The 20777-nt window shown below is 36.1% G+C and overlaps 1 protein-coding gene across 1 annotated transcript; it reads left to right on the forward strand.

Annotated features, from left to right (window-relative positions):
• Positions 1-5681: 5681 nt before the first annotated feature.
• On the forward strand, positions 5682-12297 carry LOC107700793 (uncharacterized). Its single transcript, XM_016502609.1, has 7 exons — positions 5682-5766; positions 9277-9352; positions 10663-10835; positions 11220-11699; positions 11776-11845; positions 11918-11956; positions 12038-12297. Exons 1-7 carry the CDS (start codon positions 5682-5684, stop codon positions 12102-12104), a joined length of 990 nt encoding a protein of 329 aa, XP_016358095.1. The 3' UTR covers positions 12105-12297.
• Positions 12298-20777: the final 8480 nt, after the last annotated feature.

Consider the following 20777-nt stretch of genomic DNA (forward strand, 5'->3'; position numbering starts at 1 on the left):
TGGGAATGACACACACAAAGATAGTATGACTGTAAAGGGGCGTGCATGAAGAGATTGTGGGAAGGCATGAGAGGTTACAGAATAATAGAAATCAGTACAATTCCCACCAGTCCGAGTCTGTCTGGAGAAAACAAACATTACAATTTAATGGAAATTAATGCTATCAGATCATTTTTTTCTAGGTATTACAAATCTCAAGAACCAGTGATGGAATAGAGGGTCTAAATGTCACAGATTGACCTCTTGGCTTAAAGGAACACAAATTTAAGATGTAAGAAAATGTATTAGATTGTATTTTGTATTTTTTTTTTAAGTTATTATTTGTTATTTATCTGTTTTAAAAAACAGCACTCTAGAGAATGACATCATATCCTGTTCATTGCACCAAACACTGTTAACGTGCTGGAACTGAAGTCGGAAGAAAATGAAAGTCATATCATTCCACGACAGGGTAAACACATCCTCCCCTTTGTTGCCATCTCCACGACCATTGAAATCATCTTTTCGCTCTGCTGAAAATTGAATCACTATTTCTCATTGCATGTCACTCCAGAAGCTTCTGTCAGAACTGAACCGTATCCTCCATCTCTGCCAAGAAAGAGGGAGGCAGAGGGAGATCATGCCCTTCTGTCCATCATATCTGAGGTACCTGCTGGCTGACACGCACGGACATCCTCCTCTTTTTCATTATTTTCCTTTCCAATTCTACACCCCTTTCACGGTATTTGGGATGCCCCAGGCCTATCTATCTATCTATCTATCTATCTATCTATCCTTATGCCGTTCTATCTATCTATCTATCTATCTATCTATCACGGACATCCTCCTCTTTTTCATTATTTTCCTTTCCAATTCTACATCTATCTATCTATCTATCTATCCTTATGCCGTTCTATCTATCTATCTATCTATCTATCTATCTATCTATCTATCTATCTATCTATCTATCTATGTCATTAATACATAAATGAATTTCTGCACTGTGTGGGCATAAATATTTATTCTAAATTCAGCATAAATCTGTGAAAGCAATAACATTTATTCAGTTAAAAATATCAGATAATATCAGAGTCAGATAAAATATCAACATGGTTAATATATGGCTGTATGAGATCATTTAACTGAGTCTTTTACTACAATTACATCTTACCTGTTTCATGTATGTATGACTGACACTGACAGTGCATCACATTAAGTTTTTTATTATATTAGTTAGGTTAAAGACAGAAAGGTGACTTTTTGCTATTGAGAAAATCATGATTGTCGAGAAAACAAACAAACAAAGAACACTGCATGGCCCTTGAAGTGTCTGTATTCTATATATAAACTGTACCGAATTAGTGCTTTTTCATCAATAAACGTAGAGTGTTTTAGATTTTCACTGAAGGTCAATGCCAGTGAATCAGTGTGGATGACAATGCAGCATGTCTATAGACATACAGTGATGCATTGTGGATGTGCACAGACCAGAAACAAACAATTCAGGCCTGTATATTGACATCTATTCAGCTATTCCCAGGCAGAGTTGCATAAAACATGAAGAATGGCCAGTATTTGAGAAATAACATTTATTTTTCTAGTCTGTTTCACTTCATTTAGTACAAGCTTCCACGCCACAGTGTTTATAAGGGACTCTCATGGACCGAATGCATTTAGCCCTGTCGCCGTTTTACAACTAGTAGAGACATATTTTAACTCTCAGAAGAGATCTTGATGAATTATGTCTGACTGGAATGTACATGAGTGTCAGTCTCCTATAATCAGTCCTTACCTTTTTTTGGGTCTACAGACAGACTCATGCAGCGCAAGCGGACCACAAGTGACACACGGCTGAAGGAGGGTAAGACCAGCCTGTGTTTCAGCTTTCCTGTGCTCCAGAGAAATGGTAATATTTAGTTTTGAATCTAAAAAACAGTGCCCTCTCTCACATACGTGTCTGTTTAGTATCCTTATTGGGATTTCCTATTCATATCTAAATGGATTTTGGTCATCATAGATTACCCAAATCCTTAAATATACCTCAAATTAATTATTTACTATTATTTATTATTAAATCAATCTTGAGTCTTTGTTTCTTGTGTGTGATGCCACCACAAAAATTTTCAGTCAGGGTTTGCTGTTCGCCTGGGAACATTTCAAATCTTGAATCCCCACAGTCTCAGGATTGGTTCTGTGGCATGGAAGGCCATTAATAAAAACTTTAAAAAATGTTTATTGCATGACCTGAAGTAAAAAATAAAATCAAAGCAGTTGATTTAAGCCACAGCTTAATATTACATGACATAATTCTGAATTTTTTATATGTACATGTTGGATCTCATGGATTTATTTCTGCTCAGACCTCATTTTTGATATTAGTGGGAATGTCTAAATTGCATGCATTTAAAAAGGAAACATGCACTTGGTTAAAAAACAAGAAGAAAGCTGAAGAACTGCTTGAAGATAAGTAATCCATGCAACTTTTTAGCAACCATATTCATTCAGTCCAAGCACGACTCTAGCTGCTACATCAAAGTGATTGTAGGAACGCTTACTATTTGGACAGGAACTTCAGTGACGCACAGCCCTGTAAGAACAAACCCCAGCAGATTTCAACATCATTAAAAAAGACATGGGAATAAGCAGTAATTATAAATCATCTATGATTTAAAAATGAACTGCATGCCATTCAAAAGTTTGAGGATGTAAGTTTGAAGAACGAAGCCTCTTCTGCTCACCAAGACTATTTATTTATTTAAAAAAATACAGTAAAAACAGTAGAATTATAAAATATTATTACAATATAAAGTAACTGTTTTCTATGTGAATTTATTTTAAAATGTAATTTATTCCTGTGATGCAAAGCTGAATTTTCAGCATCATTACTCCAGTCTTCAGTGTCACATAATACTTCAGAAATCATTCTAATATGCTGATTTGCTGCTCAAGAAACATGTATTATTATTATTATCAATTTTGAAAACAGTTGTGTCTCTTCATATTTTTGTGGAAACCGTGATTTTTTTTTTCAGGAATGTTTGATGGATATAAAGTAAAAAAAAAAAAAACTTTATTTGAAATAGATTTTTTGGCAACATTATAGTGTCTTTACTGTCAATTTTGATCAATTTAATAGATCTTTGTTTAATAAAAGTTAAGGATAAAATTTGAATTTCTTAAAAAATGGTACTGACCCCTTCACTATAATTTTGTTGCCATGGCACCTATTCTGATGCAGAACCAGTATTATAGATGATTATTGATAAGTGCATGTGATGTCCTCTGTGAATCCGTGTATCATTCGATCATTCGTTTTTTGATTTAATATTGAAAGTAGAAAAATGAGAAAACGGCTCCTTTTCCGTCTTTTTGTTTTTTTCCAAAAAACGAAAAATGAAAATTCAGCTTAAATTTTCGTTTTTCGTTCATGGGTGGAAAAATTAATAAACAGCTTGAATATTTGATTTCTACATGTGGGCGGGAATTAAACGTCCCTTTCTGCTGATTGGTCAGCCGAAGATCAAACCGTGCCATCATCAGTTCTTCCGCAGTATCACGCAGCAGAATAATAGTCCTCCACTGCTGACCACCACAGACTAATGAATAGCTCGACACAACTCGTACCGGGGCAGAGTCTGAAAACTACATTATATAACTCTAACAGTAGGCTATTTACTATCGTTTGTTCTCCGGTTGTCAGTCAGAATGACAGTTCTTGCGTGAACATAGACCTATATATACCCAAGCCAATTTATCGATCGAATGATACACGGATTTCTGTGTGGCATGAGTTGTTTTCAGTGCTGAATGTCCAGCTCATCCTCTCTTCACTATGATTCCTCTCATCCTCTTCTCTCCTCTTCAACTCACTTTCCTTCATCTTCAAAACCTCGTTTTCTCCTTTGTCTTTCACTCCCTCCCACCACCATTTCTGTTTATTTGCTCTTTCTCTCTTCCTACAAAGCGGTCATTCAGTTTGGTTTTTATTCCCCTTGTCTCTATATTCTCTCAGCCTCATTAATATGGAAATGAGTTTGATTGTAGTATGCGAAATACCAACTGACTTGTAACCTTATTGATTTACATTTCAATAAGAGAGAAAGAGAGTCAACACAGGTAAGAAATCAGAGATATTCCTTTTTTTAACAATTGTTCTCGCTGTACCGCTGTTCTTGATCATTATGTGCTTGTCATGAAATCTTCTTTTTCTTCTTTGTTATTTTTGCACCTTGACATGCAAATCAAAGTAGGATTAGTTCCACTTCCTCTGTCATAAAACAACCACAGTTAAGCAGCTTTTGGTTCTTTTGAATGTGAATTTACGGTAGGCGACTCACATTAATAGAAACATCATAAATCGACACATCGGGGATTTGCATACAAATTTGAAAATAATTACAAATTGAAAACGGAATAATTAAAAACTGACTAATTCATCTGTGGTGCTTGTGCCAGTGGTATGAATTTGAATGCGTTTTTTTTGAGGCCCGTTCACAATAAGGACGATAACATTAAAGATTTAAAAATGGCTCTAAATTTAAAAGACCACAACTATCCACCTTATTCCTAATCGCGATGGGCGAGACTTCCGGTTCATTATAGCCGCTATAGGGAAATAACGAGAAGAATGTGCAGTATAAAACTGTTTGCACTACAAACCATTGTGTTCATAATTAAGATAATACACTAAAATAATATGGTAAGACAAACCAATTTGCAATATCAAGCAGAAAGCCGTTTTGTACAGCTAAAAATAGCTGGAAGCAAATTAGACCAGAAGCAAGACCCATAAAATTTACAAAAATGTACATTTTTACGGAAAGAATAAGGTGGATAACTTCATAATGACACAGAGCAACGTTACAGTTGGAATGATTTTTTTCAGTTTTACCATTTACTGCATTTTGTTATTCTTCTCATTATTTCCCTACAGCGGCTAATGATCCGGACGTCTCGCACACTCACAGAATACGGCTTACTTCCGCATTGAAAAATAAGGTGGACGGACAATAATCATAAGTATTTAAATGGAAGTGCATTGAACTACAGCTCAAATAATGCTGTTTTTGAGGAGAGGGGTGCTGTTACTTTATCAAGCTTATGATTTTCACCCGCTGAAACGTAAAACAGGTGAAAATAATACCAGATTTACATTGAAGGAGGGACCCGAGCCATATCTAGAGACCAGAAGATCACAGGGAGCGTAAATAACCACCTAGAAACCAACGTGAACACCCTAGAAAAACACTTAGGACTGAATTGCCAGCTTTTGCGTGAACAAACACCATGTTCTTCAGAATCGCTTCATGTTTCAAAAGAAGAACAAAGTTTTCAAAAAATTCAGGGCGGAAAACGTTAAAACATTAAAATGCAATTCATACACCTCATTTATGCTGATCATGTTTTTCAGATCTGTTTTAAAATTCATTTTGATGAATAACGTCAAACATGTCATTAAAAGATGAATGTTCGTGTTTGAATCTGAGCCAAACTCTTTCATCACACCAGCAGCACATACTGTAGATTGTGTTATTCATGATTGTGTAACCAAGTGTTTCTCCTACACTTAAATGACTAAGAGTTGCAACAATCTCAGACAAGTGGACATTTTGTTCATTTTGGATTTTTTTTTTTACAGGACAAAATGGCACACAGAATCAAACTGAATGCTATTTTTTGGGTGAACTATCCCTTTAACTGCGATGAAGATCAGAGACAGAGAGCGAGGGTCGATTACTCAGTGTTCCTGCCGCGGAGGGACACAGGAGTTCAAGGTGTTTGAAACAGGTGCGTCAGCTCCTCGGGGAGTATCGCTGTCATGGCCTTCTCAGCCCACGCCATCAAAATAATCACACATTACATAAGAGCATCTTCATTATTAAAGATTTCAGTCACAGGACATTAAAATCTCAACGCTGTAGCTAACCTTCAGACCGCAGGGTCCCCAAGACAAAGCTTCCAGAGAATGTCACTTACAAAGTAAAAGAGCGAGCTGCACCAAAATAAACAAGTGCTGTCAAAGCAAAGTATAAATATCTGAATGTCTTTGCATTATATAACAATATATTAACGCATTTATTTTAAAGTAAAATATAGAGGCTGAGTGTGCGTATAAATAGAGCCTGTATGTGTGTTTTGTGGTGGAACAGACAAAATCAGAAATAACTTATTAACTACAAGTTCAACTGAAGAAGAGGGATATATTTAGAGTTCTTCACTTGAGTTTTGGACGTGCAGACTAGAAATCAATGCAAACAGCTCATAAAGCACACTGATACAAAATAAACAGTAGCTGTTCTTGAGATTGTTGCCAGTGATAAACACACAACAGAGGATGATTTGCAGCGTGTGTTTGCTTTCCTGCAGCCAAGATGATGAGGAAGAAATATGGAGAGAAACAACGCATGAAACATTAGTGAAACGTTATTAAAATAAAGGTTATATAAGTTATATATGTATAGTGTGGTACATTAATAAACACAGATAGATAGATAGATAGATAGATAGATAGATAGATAGATAGAACGGCATAAGGACAGCTAGATAGATAGATAGATAGATAGATAGATATAGTCACCTCAGTATTGGCAAAATCTGATCCATACAAGGATCTCAAAGAGCCAGTGGAAAGAGTTTGAAAGTGTTTCTTGATAAGTTGTAGTGTGGCACATAGAGGCCTGTGGATTGTTCCTACGGTAAGGCTGTTTATTAATTGTACAAGGGAAGAACAGAGAGAAATGATGGGAAGAAAGAGGAAAAGAGTCTAAGAGATGTAATTGAATAGGTGAGTAATCCTCCTGGTTGAAAATGTCAAGTGTTCTTTTGTGCTTCTCGGTGTGTGGGATTAACATTGCTCTCTGTCAACCTGACTGAACCGCAATTACAAGAACCTTTACACACACACACACACACAGGCTTCACCAAAGAGCCATAAATTACACAAAAAATCAAACCCTGAACATGCAGAGCTTTAAAAAGCTCACTAAAGAGAGTAAAGCTTAATATGGATTTCTTTGAATTACTCAAATGCTGTCATTTTTTAAATGACTTGGATGACTATTTATCTTTTACAAGTACTAACTATCGATGGTATTATACATGTAATTAAATCAAATCAATATCACAAAAACAACTTATGGCAATAACATTAAAATCAAACAGAAAAATTACATTAAATACAATTAATTCAACTATAAAGCACTTATTTTTTATAAGTAAACTGAAAACATAGTGACAAACAGCAGCATTGACATACTGTGCTGTAAGAAGAATACATAAAATACCATACAGTCACTTCTTTGCTCTGAAATTATTAATTTAAAGGAACTGTCAAATGAACAAATTCACTTAAACGAACTGGACTCCTCAATGTTTCTTTCGAGAGGGAAAAAAAGAGAGAAATTGCTTTGATCAAGAGTATTTGGCCGTAAAGTCGTGTGTGCAATGCAAAGTGAAGCTAGTGTTTAGTCACACTACACTGCAACTCATTAAAAATTAGCTTGTCATTGGAAAAGTTACACCTTTTTGAAAATAGCTGAGCTGCTGATGAAAAAATGTAGTAAAGTGAGTAGCGCTGCAGTTTTAGGTCCTCTCACCTCAATGTTTTATTTACTCAGAATCAAATCCTAAAACCTAAACTGACCCGAAACTTTACATTTCTTGCTTGCAAGTCTTGCAAGCACTGATTTTTCTTTCTGATCTAATCTAGTTCACTTTGTCCACTGCAGGAATCAAGCTTTCTGTTCTTCACAAGGCCACTCTGAACACAAGATGTGATGAATGACCTAATGCTAAAATCGTTTTTTAATGAAAGATATGTGGAGACAGCAGCAGCCTTCACTCTGAAAACAGATTCAGAAAACAGCTGTTTAATCCATCATCTTAATGGCCCGTCCTGCTCATCTTATGTAAACATTTCAAATGCAAGTGTTGACACCTGCCTCATATGACGCTGAATAGATCAGAGTTTCAAAATCTCTCTGGTCAGCTAAAAACCCCAGCTGAGGTCTGGTTCACTCAAGCATGCAGGTGACAAATGACGGTTGTGAAATTTGACATTTTATTACAAAGTTTGCATGCATCAAACCTGCGTCTGCTGAGCGCCTAACCATAGTTCAGCTTGATAGAGATAAAGTCAAGATGTGTTGCACCACACTCTTAAAAATAATGCTTCTAAAAAGAGGTTTTCACTGATGCCATATAGAGTTTCCTAAAGAACATTTCCATGAACAGTTCTTAAAAGAATCATTTATTTTCTTAGTGTTAAAAACATGTTAACAGTCTACACTCTTAAAAATAAAGGTTCTTTAGATTATTAAAATCTTCACACTAAGAAAAACATGGTTCTTCTAAGAACTGCTGAAAGGTTCTGTGGGGAATCAAAAATGGTTCTTCTTTGGCATCACCGGGAAAACCCCTGTTTGGAACTTTTATTAATAAGAGTGTAAAGAACCACTATAAACCACTTTTACCACTATAAACTTTTGTGGAAAGGTTCCATAGATGTTACAAGTTCTTCATGGAACCATGGATGCCAATAAAGAACCTTTACTTTTAAGAGTTTTGCCAGCAGAAATTGACGTCAGACTTGGTGAAACAAGAACAGTTTGGTTATTCAGCAATGTTTATTCCAGTTCTATCCATCATAAGCACTTATAAAACCTAAAGGGCCTTTTTAGTTCTCTAAAATAAAGAAAAAAAGAAAAAAATGTGATTGCATGTGATCCACCAACATGAAACAAATGAATTCTATGGGACACACCTGATCATTAATTCAGCAGTGCGTATGGTTCAAAAACATTCCAGAGCAACGGATGCAGATAACATCTTCACAAAAGCCTCTTTAATGCTCTACTGTTGTCATAAGGAGGGATTCTGTGAATGTTCGAGGCAATAAAACCAAAAGTATAACAATTCAGTTCTGTGGTTGGCATCAAGTGTTGTACCACTAAAACACTAAAGGAAAATATCCAACCATCACTTATAAACTTAGTTATGCATTTTGAATCAGAAGTGTATATGTGTATCGTGTGATACTGTACTGGTGTGATTATTGACACTTTGCATTAGTGGTTCTAGTCTTTGTATTTGAATAACCCACATAGGCCTACCTACTAAAAGGGGCTCTTATCAGGTGACAGCTAAAATGTGGAGTATTCAAACACCCTTTAAGTACACTGTACACTGAAGGAAAGGTAAACAACAGCGAAAGAATGAAGCTTTTGTCACAGAAGTTGACCTGCCTGTCCTAAATATTAGTCTTGGTGTGACCAGCGTACAGTGCTGATATGATTATAGGTCACAGTATGTATATAAGAACGACCAGCAAAACAGTGTCAAATCGCCAGCAAGCAGCTTCCCAACAGAACCTCTGGTAAGGATAAAGCAGTTGTGCTTTTCATATTTGAAGATTTGATATTTAATAAAAACGTTATTTATTTACTCTGACAGGTACTGGGTGTCCTCAAGTAGCACTTAATGACATTTTCGTTTGTTTTGAGTAGTGGTGGTTTATGTAACATGTACTTTATGTAGCTTTTTCTAAACCCTCTCTGAATCTTTAAAAAGATTTGGAGCACTAATGTGTCAGTTGGAGCTCGTTTTAAAGTGTTTTTCTCCACAAAGTGACTTAATTTGAGGCTGAAACAGAGGAAAGCGTCACCCCGTGTGTGTCTCTGACAAGAACTGATAGTGAAGCAGTTGTCAAGCTTCTTTCTTTCTCTTCTAAATGTGTTTCACGTCTGCTGGGCTGTTATCAGCACATAAACATCTGCCCACTTATACTACTTAAGCTCAGCGGGGCTCTCCTTTTATCTTTTCTTTCAAATACACACCCAGGACAACCTGGCCATTTCTGGACCTGATTTGGCTGAGAACAAAAATGAGAGTAGGAATGAACAGAACATCTTGACGCATTCGCTTGTCTTTGTTCATTTTTCAAGTTTTGGGACTTTTTTCGTTTATTTATTTTGATTTTTTATCCATTTGTTTTCGTGCGATTTGATCATTTACCATAGGACAGTTTTGCCGAATCTGACATTGTGAGGAAAAAAATCTCTTTATCTATCAGGAATAGTGAGTGTTACGGCCCACCTGTCACATGAAAATGTATCAATAGCACATGTATTTTGCATTCTATTTATACACAGAAACTGACTTTTCTGTGCATGCGATATGCACGTGTTTTGCGTGCATATGATACGCACTTTGTTGGCATGCATAGGATACGCATTTTGGCCTATATATAATTCGCATCTTCCCCACACCCCTAATCCTACCCATTATGCGTTTGATATGCACGAGTCGACAAAGTCAACGCACTTTCATGAGATCGGGTTAAACGGATGATAACGTTCCATTAAGCACCCGCTGCAGCTATCGTCAGCCGCTTTAAATGCTCGAGCACACAATTACATTATTACAACAATTATAAAAACTGTATCTTTATAGTCCTTGCTGGGAATTGGTCTTTATGCTATAAAATGAAGCTAGTTTGTTACAATATTTTGTTGTTGTTAAATTGGCAATTAGTTAGCATTATACAATAGCCTGTGCGGGCTGTCGGTGGAAATGAACATCGTTTGAAAGGGACTTGTTAAAGAGGATATTGATTTAACAACGTACACTTTCTGTGGATTTCTTTATTTTCTGTAGGCTGGTAATTGTGTCGTATTTCATCCACAGCATTCTCTCCGTGAAGATGTTGGCGGCGTTGGTTCTGGTTTTGCTGGTGTTCAGTGTGACTGAGGGACGGATCATGAGTAAATGTGAGCTGAAGGAGCAGCTGGAAGCATCTCAGATTCAGGTGATTAGATCCATTGGAGACAAAATGACCAAGGACAAACTCATCGCTAGACGTGAGTAACTTTTTCTGCTCTAAAAATGACCAAAATCACGACACAATCTCATGTTCGAATTGGGGTCGAAATCATATGAATTTCAACAATCTAATTTGTAGCTACATTTTCGTAACCCCCACTGATAGTTAGGTTTAGGGATGGACCTTCATGTTTTCCTTTAAAAAATAAATAAAATTATGTTTCTTACAATTCAAGTTTCACACGTTTTCCTGTGAAATCGGGATGAAAATTACTAAAGTAGTCGTAACATCTTTGTGTGAGGAAAACACCCAAATTTATGCCATTATTCACTAAAAATTCTACCCTCTGCTGTAGCTCTAAAATCCCATTCATATTTTACATCACCAAACATCTGCAAATTATTCATTTTATTTCTTTTAGTTGTTTGTAATGTAGAAAACACTTCCGGCTTCAACACCAGCCTCGTCACCAACATCCAAGATGAGATTAGACCTGCATTCCAAATTCCCCCCAAACCAAAGGAGGAAAAACCACCAGCAAAGGAAGAAGATGATGAGAAACTGGAAGAGGAACACATAATCCCTGTTAAACCACAAAGTCCTCCCAAGGGAAGACGTGGAAGATCTGTCCCTGAGGGCAAGACCGCTGAGATACTCGGAGCAAAGGAGCGTCTCTGGACATGGCGCCGTGGTCTCTTCCCAGAAAAGATCCCTGCAGACTCGTCTGGAAGCGGTCCAGAGGCGATGTCCGAGGAGGACAGCTCCGGAGACAGCTCGGAGGAAGAGGGGCGTGATGATGTCATCGCCTGGGACCTATTGGGAATCTTCCATCTGAGCGACCGCGAGGCCTGTGATCCCGGATCGAGCGCATCGCTGAACCTTTGTGGTCTCGAGTGCAGCGGTGAGTGGAGGACAAATACGCCATGATATATTCAAGCTATTTTTTATGTCATCATGTCTTTATTTTATCTTGAAAGCTCTCGTTGATGATGACATCTCTGATGACATTGCTTGCTTGAAGATTTTGGCGGGAAGCAGCAACAAGTTGTAAGTTCACTCATGCAGTCGCAAGGGTTCAAATGCACATATGATCACTTATCTCAAATATCTTGTTTCCAGCAGTGGCTTGAGTCCCAAGAAGAGGTTCCTCGCTAAGATGTGAGTATGAGCACAGTGATTGTTCCTGTGATTGATCTCCAGCTCTGAGCTCCATAGTAAATGTGCATTTATGTGCTTCAGGCTGGCAATGCTGCCGGTGAAGGAGTGTCGCTCTGTCCTTCCTTCCAAGTACTTCGCTGAGTGCTAGAACATCCAGGCAGATGAAGCTTCTCCATCTGAAGGCTGAAACATCTTCACCACTCAACGGTGGAGCCCTTTTTCAATCACAGGAGACTCAACACTTAGGTTCTCGCACACTTAAAAACCCCATGATCTCAAAATTGGACCTTTTGTTAATGTATATCAGCTTTGACATCATTTATATGCTAATGTACTCCTAAACACTGAGAAAATGAACTTTTATGCATTTGAAATTTTCCTGAAGTAAGAATGTTTTTGTCCAATAAAATGCTTTTTAGAATAAAAATATACCTTTTAAAGCATACATAAAAGGCTTTCTTATGGCAAGAAATAGCTTTTAGCAAATCATGATTCATGCCTGTGACAAACTCAAAGCAAAGAAACTAGAAGTTCTTTGGTTCTTTAAGTTTTTATCTTCTCAAGGTTAGATGAGTTTAATCTTGAGGCACGATTGCATTCTCAGTGCAATCTTGCCACTATATGATTTAATCTAGATACTTAAAAAAAAAAAAATCATATCTAGCTCTTTGAGCTAAATCAAATCAGTTTTTGTTAACCTTGCAGATCTCTCTTTGTACCCACCTGCACTAATATTCAGAAGTTTGTGGGTTGTTAAGATTTTCTTTTTTAATTTGAAAAAACAAACAAACAAAAAAACTCTTTTTTTTTTTTTTTTAGCAAAAATGCATTAAAGGATCATGTGACACTGAAGACAGGAGTAATGATGCTGATAATTAAGCTTTGTATCAGGATTTTTTCATTTATTTTTTGCAATATATTACAATAGAAAGCAGTTATTTTAAATTATAATAATATTTCACAATATTCATGTTTTGATCAAATAAATGCTGGCTTGGTGAACAGAAGAGACTTCTTTAAAAAAAAAAAAATTAAACATCTTAACAAGCCCACACTTCTGAATGGAACATTATTGTAATACTTCTAATACCATGATTTTACCAATCTGACCTGCCATAATATTGACACCAAGCACCATGATTATTGTCACTTTAAAACTGCAACAGTGTGATGTTTGCCATGACAACTGTGTTAAAATCATCAAATGGTAATGAGGTCATTATGATAATGTTGGGACTCCAGATGAAGGACGTGTTCTGCAGTTTTGTTTGGATGTTCTTAAAAGCCACAGTGGAGGCTGTAAACCATCACCATAGCTTATATTTAACAGTATGCAACTGTCTTTGATTTACTGTCACTAAAAATAATGTCAAAACAAACCTCAAGGCTCAAGTTGTTCTTTTTTAAAGTTTCCCACATTCCCACAAACCAGATTTTTTTTGTGTGCTTGTGTGTGTGAAGAACTGAACGTTTGTCGTCCGTGCGTGACACAGATCAATAACTCTCAGAAACAGATCTGCGATGACAGAATCTTCTGGTTTGACATCGTCTATTGCGATAGACTTCAATAATTTGCCACACAATACCCTCAATCCATTCCATTCCCCAGAAGCCTCGAGGGCTCTTCTCGGGGCCGTAATGACCCCCCAATTTTCTCTGTGGTGTTCAAGTGGCCCGTGGACATCCTGAAGCTTACCGCTCATTCCCGGGTCACTCCACAAAGGTACTGGGCCGTAATGAGAAGGAAGGCTAGACCTGAAAAAACCTTTAAACCATGAGGAATAAATTGAAAAGCAGTCGACTGAGAAATACAAAATGGAAGGTTAATAATTTAGGATTGTTTCTTTGGAGCCTATTTTGTGTCTATGCGCCTATCGCAAGGGTTGCTTCAGATGAGAGCAGAAACCAATTTATAAATCAGTGGTGTATTTCATATTTTCATATCACCTTTTTTGCCTTTTTTAATAAAGTATTTCATGCTTAGTTAATATTTCACACAAGTAGTTTGGGAAATAACCAATGCCTCCAGAATGAAATGCAATATCCTGAATTTAATTTAGTGTTTGTGTTCATGTGTTTGCACCCACTTTCGGCCTCGGTTGGTTATATTCATTTATTTTCATGCTAAAATGACATTGAGTTTGCTTTAAACTGACAGATGCAGCTCCTAAACCAAATTCCCTCAGAAAAAAAATTTGAGAAACTTTATTTGGTTGGAAGAGTGTCAGGTATTAACAAAGACACAAGCTTAAAAGGTTTGACATTTGAGAAACGGTGGGGGTGAGCTGTCATCATCACACCCCTGCCGGCTAAACAAACCGCACCACAATAAATACTCACATACTAAAAACAGACTTCACAGCAGTAGCTGAAAATGAACAACACGTTGTGAGAAGAAACACAAATGCTTTTATTCTTACCCTGAAGCATGAACACTACAAAAACAAAACAAAGGTTGGGTAAAATCACATAAATGCTAATGCTAATGCTGTGCGGATTTGAGTTGTAATCACTTCTCGCGAAAAGGTTATGACTAAATATGCAAGAAATAATACTTCTCTACCTCAGACCCAAAGTGACAGGACAGACACTGGGGGATTTTTTCCCACTAAAAATATGTAACTATTGGATTTTTGTCCTATAACAAGGTTGAACTATTGAGATTACATTTATATTTAGTCATTTAGAAGCACTTATATTCAAAGCAACTTAGCGTAATAATATCAAGTACTTATACTCAAGTAAGTTTCAAGAATAAGAAAAAGAGAGAAGTATATAGAAAGTGTCTTTGTGCATAAATGCAAATGCATGCAATGTATCAGAAACTGCATAAAGAAAACTGAGGTTAAAAAAAACTAAAGTAATATTGACATTTTAATTACCTGTTAAAGTGAATTGTGATTAATGGTAATAGTGATGGCATGCAAAATGCAAAATATTCAGATGAAAAACAAATGTAAATGTAAAAATGAAATGGTTTTGTTTTTTTATTTCATCATGAAAACATCTTTAGTTTTTTTATTTATTTAGTTTTTAAGTTATTACTTAAGTCTGTTAGTTATTCCTGTGAGGATCCTTATCAGAATGACACTTGCATACACTAAAACACTTTAAATTTAAGATTTATGCATTTAAATTGGATATAAAATATTAATTTGGATTATATTGTTTTAACATAAATGAATAAAGCTAATAATGTGATAAACGTAATGCAATTTTGTCAATCATACTTCGATGAAACGGATAGGTATTTATGTAACATAATGAAAGCTGAATATGTTTCAAACCCACAATAACCAGATTTATAAATTTACCATCAACAACTGTTTGAGATTTATTTAATTGAATATTGTTTGTTCCAATATTTTAACCATGTTCTTACTGAATAAATGAGATTTTCACAGATTTATGTTGATCCAAAGCTATTTGAATAGATGCATTCTAAAAACATGATTATTGAAATAAAATCAGAGAGATACAAATAGTTGCAAGTTACAAGTGCTTTGAGTGCAGAATCTTTTTTGACTGTGCAATGAATAGAATTTGCATATGCAGTTCAGATAATCATATAAATCAATTTAAAATAATTATAATAAATCTTTTTTGCACATCTGACCCACCTGATTGTAATTACACTGCCCATGTGTACATGCATGAATAATCACATTCATTCTGATTTTTCTGTTATTCTGCAGTTAGCTGAATTTACCAATTAGACCAGATTGCTGTCCCTTCAGGCCTCTCTCATCTACATTCAAGTATACTGAACATTATTATCTTAATCGGTAACACTTCATCTGCTAAAGGAGAGGGTTTCAATCACACATCTCTCACCCAGAGCGTGTCACACACAATAAAATCATCATTCAATGTGCGATGAGACCCATTATCATCCACCGTATGATTGAAATGAAAAGAGATTGACTTAACTGCAGTTGCTCAAAGACATTAACGCCTGATGGCTTCCTTTAGCTAATTGAGTCTTAACACTTTATAATTTAAGGTGAGAAACAATGAAAGTCCCTCTGTGAACCTTCACATGTAATTACAGTGTGATGTTTGAATAGAGTTGTGTTTCTTCTCATTAAACTAGGCATGTTGCGTTATATGGTTAAAGGTTGGTGTTTTTACATTCGAATCCTTAGTGATATATACAGTTTGAAATCTGTCAAATTTCAGTCGCATAAATGTATCCGACGATGCCTGAAACACTACCATTGCATTTCACGGGAAACTGGCTGCCAAAGTTCTTTTTTTCAAAAATGTACAAAAAAAAAAAAAAAAAAGTTCAGTGTGTGATTGTTCTCTCATACAATATCTAATTTTGTGTCTTCATTAAGTCTAATAAAGGAACAAAATAGCTACAGGGCTTTCACTCTGCCATCCAATTAGTCTACAGGGAAATTATCTAAGAAGACGGGGAATAAATATGATAATCGCTGGACTTTCAGATGTTTCAATGTATTACAGAATAAAATAGAAGCCAAATTAGGAGACAAAATCACTGGCAAACACACACAGCATACAGAAAGTCATTAGAGGAACACAAACTGTGGTCACATTAGAGCAGAAAATGAGACTCATGGGACATGATTGTAGAATGCATGAAAAAAGTGCAGAAAGAAAAAGGCAAACTTCTAAGACGGGGTAAATTGGGAGAGGGACTATTTTTGAATGCCAATCTAATTAACCACAAGCACTGACGAAAACTACAGAGGAATGGCTCAACAAAAGGATGTAATTCAATCAGAGCTCATTCAGACTTGAATCCACTTGAACATCTGTGGAATGAGCAGAAAATTGCTGGCCACCAGTTGCAGCAAATTCACATTCTGAAGAATAATTTCACGGTATACATGTACATGGTTCATTCATACATATCAAAGCAGACTCAAGGTTTTAAGGGGGTCATATGATGCGATTTCAATTTTTCCTTTCTCTTTGAAGTGTTACAAGCTCTTGGTGCATAAAGAAGATCTGTAAAGTTGCAAAGACTAAAGTCTCAAATCCAAAGAGATATTCTTTATAAAAGTTAAGAGTCAGCCACACCTAGTGTGGTTCGTTGTGAAAGCGAAACTACTTTGTTTGGCACCTCCTTCTTCGAATCCGCCGGCTGCACCGTTCTTAAGCCCGCCGCCTCTGCTCACTCTAGCCCGCCGTGTGTGACGCTGTGTTTCTCTTGGACCGATGAGCTTTGTAAAAATCAACACGTTTCAGAAGGCGGGGAATAGAGGAGAAACAATAATGTACAGTATGTGGAAAATAATGTGTTTATTGAACCTTAAACCGCATAAACACATTTCATTACACCAAATGCACAAAATAATGTTCTTTTTAGCAGCATCATATGACCCCTTTAAACACTGCCAGAGGACTATGAGTGGGTGAGGGTTTTTGTAAATGAGAAATGTTTCACTGTGGTAAAATGTTCTTGAATAATCAGAATAGTTTAAAATATAATGAAAAATAGTCATATGTAGGGTAAATATAATTGACAATTTAATTCTGATTTTGACAGATTTAACCTTAGGTTGTTTTGTGAACCTGTCTAAATGTAATGCAAAGCTCGAAACTGTTAGTGAAGACTGAATCAGTGCCGACTGCATTAAACCTGACAGCAAACCACAAACAACTGACATCCATTTTGCATGCGAAAAGGTTAACCAATCTTACCTGAGCTCATTTACATACAGAACCTTGAGTATAGGAGTAAAACCTTCAAGAGATTTCAGATTTTCCAATGACAAGGTAATTTTCTATACAAAAATATCCACTAAAGTACAAATGAATGCTACAAAAGAAATTACAACTGTTTTTGGTTTCAAAACAAACCTTGACTAACATTATATGTACATTTTGAGAAAACTCCATAAAAGTTTAGAATAGAGACACTTTGGGCCTGAAACACACGCAAACGCTTTGGACGATGCATTTTTCCTGTTGTACTGCATCAGTGCTCAAGGGGGCAATAAAATATCGGTAACACTTTATTTTGATAGTCCACTTTAGACATTCTACTAACAGTAAGTAACTTTGCAACTACATGTCAACTAGCAGTCAGTATTAGTAGACTGTCTGCTTAATATCTTCTAACACTTTATTTTGATGGGTCCTGACTATGAGAAGCTTTGCAAGTAGGCCTATATGTCAACTTGCTCTACTAACCCTAAACCTAACCTAACAGTCTACTCTGAGAGTTAGTAGACATGTAGTTGCAAATTAATGAGAATTAGTTGACATGTAGTTGCAAAGTTACTTTTAGTTAGTAGAATCTAAAGTGGACTATCAAAATAAAGTGTAACCAAAATATCTGTGCCAGATGTGTTATTATTGATGTAGCGTCTGTAAACATGCTGAAAAAAACATTGCAAAGACTTTTTTCAAACTGTTACTCTGCCATGAAAAGTTATCCACACAATACAAGACAGTCAAAACTTTACGCTAACGCAGAGAATGGTAATGCTGAGAAATAACTAAATACGATTCGAGTCCCTTCAGAACACAATGCAGTCAAGTTTATTTTGATGAGGTACATGTTGGCACTTAAAATTAATCACCGAAACAGAATAAAACCAAAAAAAGGGGGGATACTTTTGCAACAAAATGCACTGAAGGTGCTCACTGCGTAAACATTCACCCAGCACACAATATTTACCAGAAAATGTCAATGTGATTAAAGCGGGACTGCAGTCACGGCCGCAGTTATTGTGACTGGAGGGATCCAGTGACTCGGGCCGCTTTGGCTTTATCAGATACAGTGGGTACGGAAAGTATTCAGACCCCCTTAAATTTTTCACTCTTTGTTATATTGCAGCCATTTGCTAAAATCATTTAAGTTAATTTTTTTTCCTCATTAATGTACACACAGCACCCCATATTGACAGAAAAACACAGAATCGTTGACATTTTTGCAGATTTATTAAAAAAGAAAAACTGAAATATCACATGGTCCTAAGTATTCAGACCCTTTGCTCAGTATTTAGTAGAAGCACCCTTTTGAAAAATTGAAGGGGGTCTGAATACTTTCCGTACCCACTGTATGCACAGTTAATTTGGAGTATCCCTTCATCATAATGGAGAGATTTTAAAAAGTGAAGAGTGTTTGAATAAACCTCTTGTCTGTGGTCTTAATGCGGGAAGGGCTGAGGAAATAACATCTTAATTAGAGCGAAACCTGAGGATGAGCTCATAATGAAGAGGATGAGAGACAAAACCGTGGCACAGACACACACTCACCAGTGTTAAACAGCACTAATCAAGGTTAAGACTGCAGGTGCAGACAGAGATAGAGACATAAGGAATACCTAGAGCGTGTTTCTATAGAGTGCAATCTGTCCTTTATGACCGTATCTCTGAAATATCATCAAACTTCTTCCAAAGCAACACACTCACTTATCCTTAAAAATCCTGGAAAACTGTATCTTGCTCTTTTCAAATAAGTTTAATATACTATATCACAACATGACTGTCCACATAGAAACAGTAGCGTTTGCAGAGGTGCCGTTCCTTAATAGATTGCAACAGTCGGGTTCCGGAATTAAAAATGGCATTCATTTTCTCCACAGGGAAATTGATTTGTAACAACAACTCATAAGGCTTTAAAGACAGACCTACTGTGGGCTCAGAGGTTGTTAATCGATGGTATGTGCTTTTGATGAAGCCATCAGTTTGCATTATTTCAACTTATGTTGTAAATAATTGTGTTTAACAGCAGAATCCCTGGTGAAAAACTACATTACCCGTGATGCTATACAGAAAATTCCACCAATCAGAGAGTAGGTCTGCCCATGCGCTCAAAACTCTTAAATATTAAAGTATATACATGCATATTTAGAAATAAACTTAAAATGTATTGTTTCTATATATGCAATCAACAGCTTTAAAATAATAGTTTTATATTTGTTGATCATTTTTAATTTGATTATGTCTTTTGCAGTGGTTCATGGGATTGTAGTTCTTTCCCTCATTAAAGGTATTAAAATACTTTTCAATACTTTTCATTTTCAAATTTTATTTTTTTTTTCCAAATAAAAGTTTGAATGTGTGATTCACCTTGTAGCTGTTTCACTTGGTTCATGGCTTATAACGCTTCAATGAAGATTTTTTTTAATCCCTATGGAAAAATGAATGGAAAAAATGCTTCTGGAAACCAGCACCGCTTATAAAGTGATATAGGCACTAATGCACTCTATTGAGCACAAGCACAAATACAAGATTAAACCTTTCCAAACACCTTCATTATCATTCATTCCTGGCTTCAAAGGAACAGTGCAATTTTTTAATTGAATACAAGCAACTATAGACATCATTGGCTATCATATGACTGAATAGTGCCCAAGCCTGAGGATGAGTGAATGATGAAAGAATTCTTATTTTTAGAAGAAACAACTCTTTAATTTTAAGGGTCAGAAAGAGTGTGGAAAATGTTAATGAAAAGCTATATTAACTGTTTGTAGTAATAAAAAAGCTTTACTAAAATGAATTTAAAAAAATGTAAGCTACAAAAGCATGTAGTATACAGTTGCTCTAAACCTCTGCTGCTATTACAGTGATTTTCATCATCGTCACCCTGTCATGATAAGTTTCTCTCTCATAGGCAAACGTCTGTCTTGATGTTCAGGGAATGGAAGCATGCCTTTTCTCCTTTTTCTCTGTCCTTTTTCTCTCTCAGGAGCTCCCTTATTTTACTCGGTCCCTGTTTATATTCTCCTTTCTCTGTCTGCCTTTATTCATGCATCACCAATTCAGCTGTTGTCAGTGTGTGTTCTACAAAGAACAGAATGTGAGATGTGTACAAATGTGGGGTTTGTAATGGTTCCTT

Source organism: Sinocyclocheilus anshuiensis, unplaced genomic scaffold, assembly GCF_001515605.1.
Source record: "Sinocyclocheilus anshuiensis isolate Anshui unplaced genomic scaffold, SAMN03320099.WGS_v1.1 scaffold1127, whole genome shotgun sequence".
Classification (NCBI taxonomy): domain Eukaryota; kingdom Metazoa; phylum Chordata; class Actinopteri; order Cypriniformes; family Cyprinidae; genus Sinocyclocheilus; species Sinocyclocheilus anshuiensis.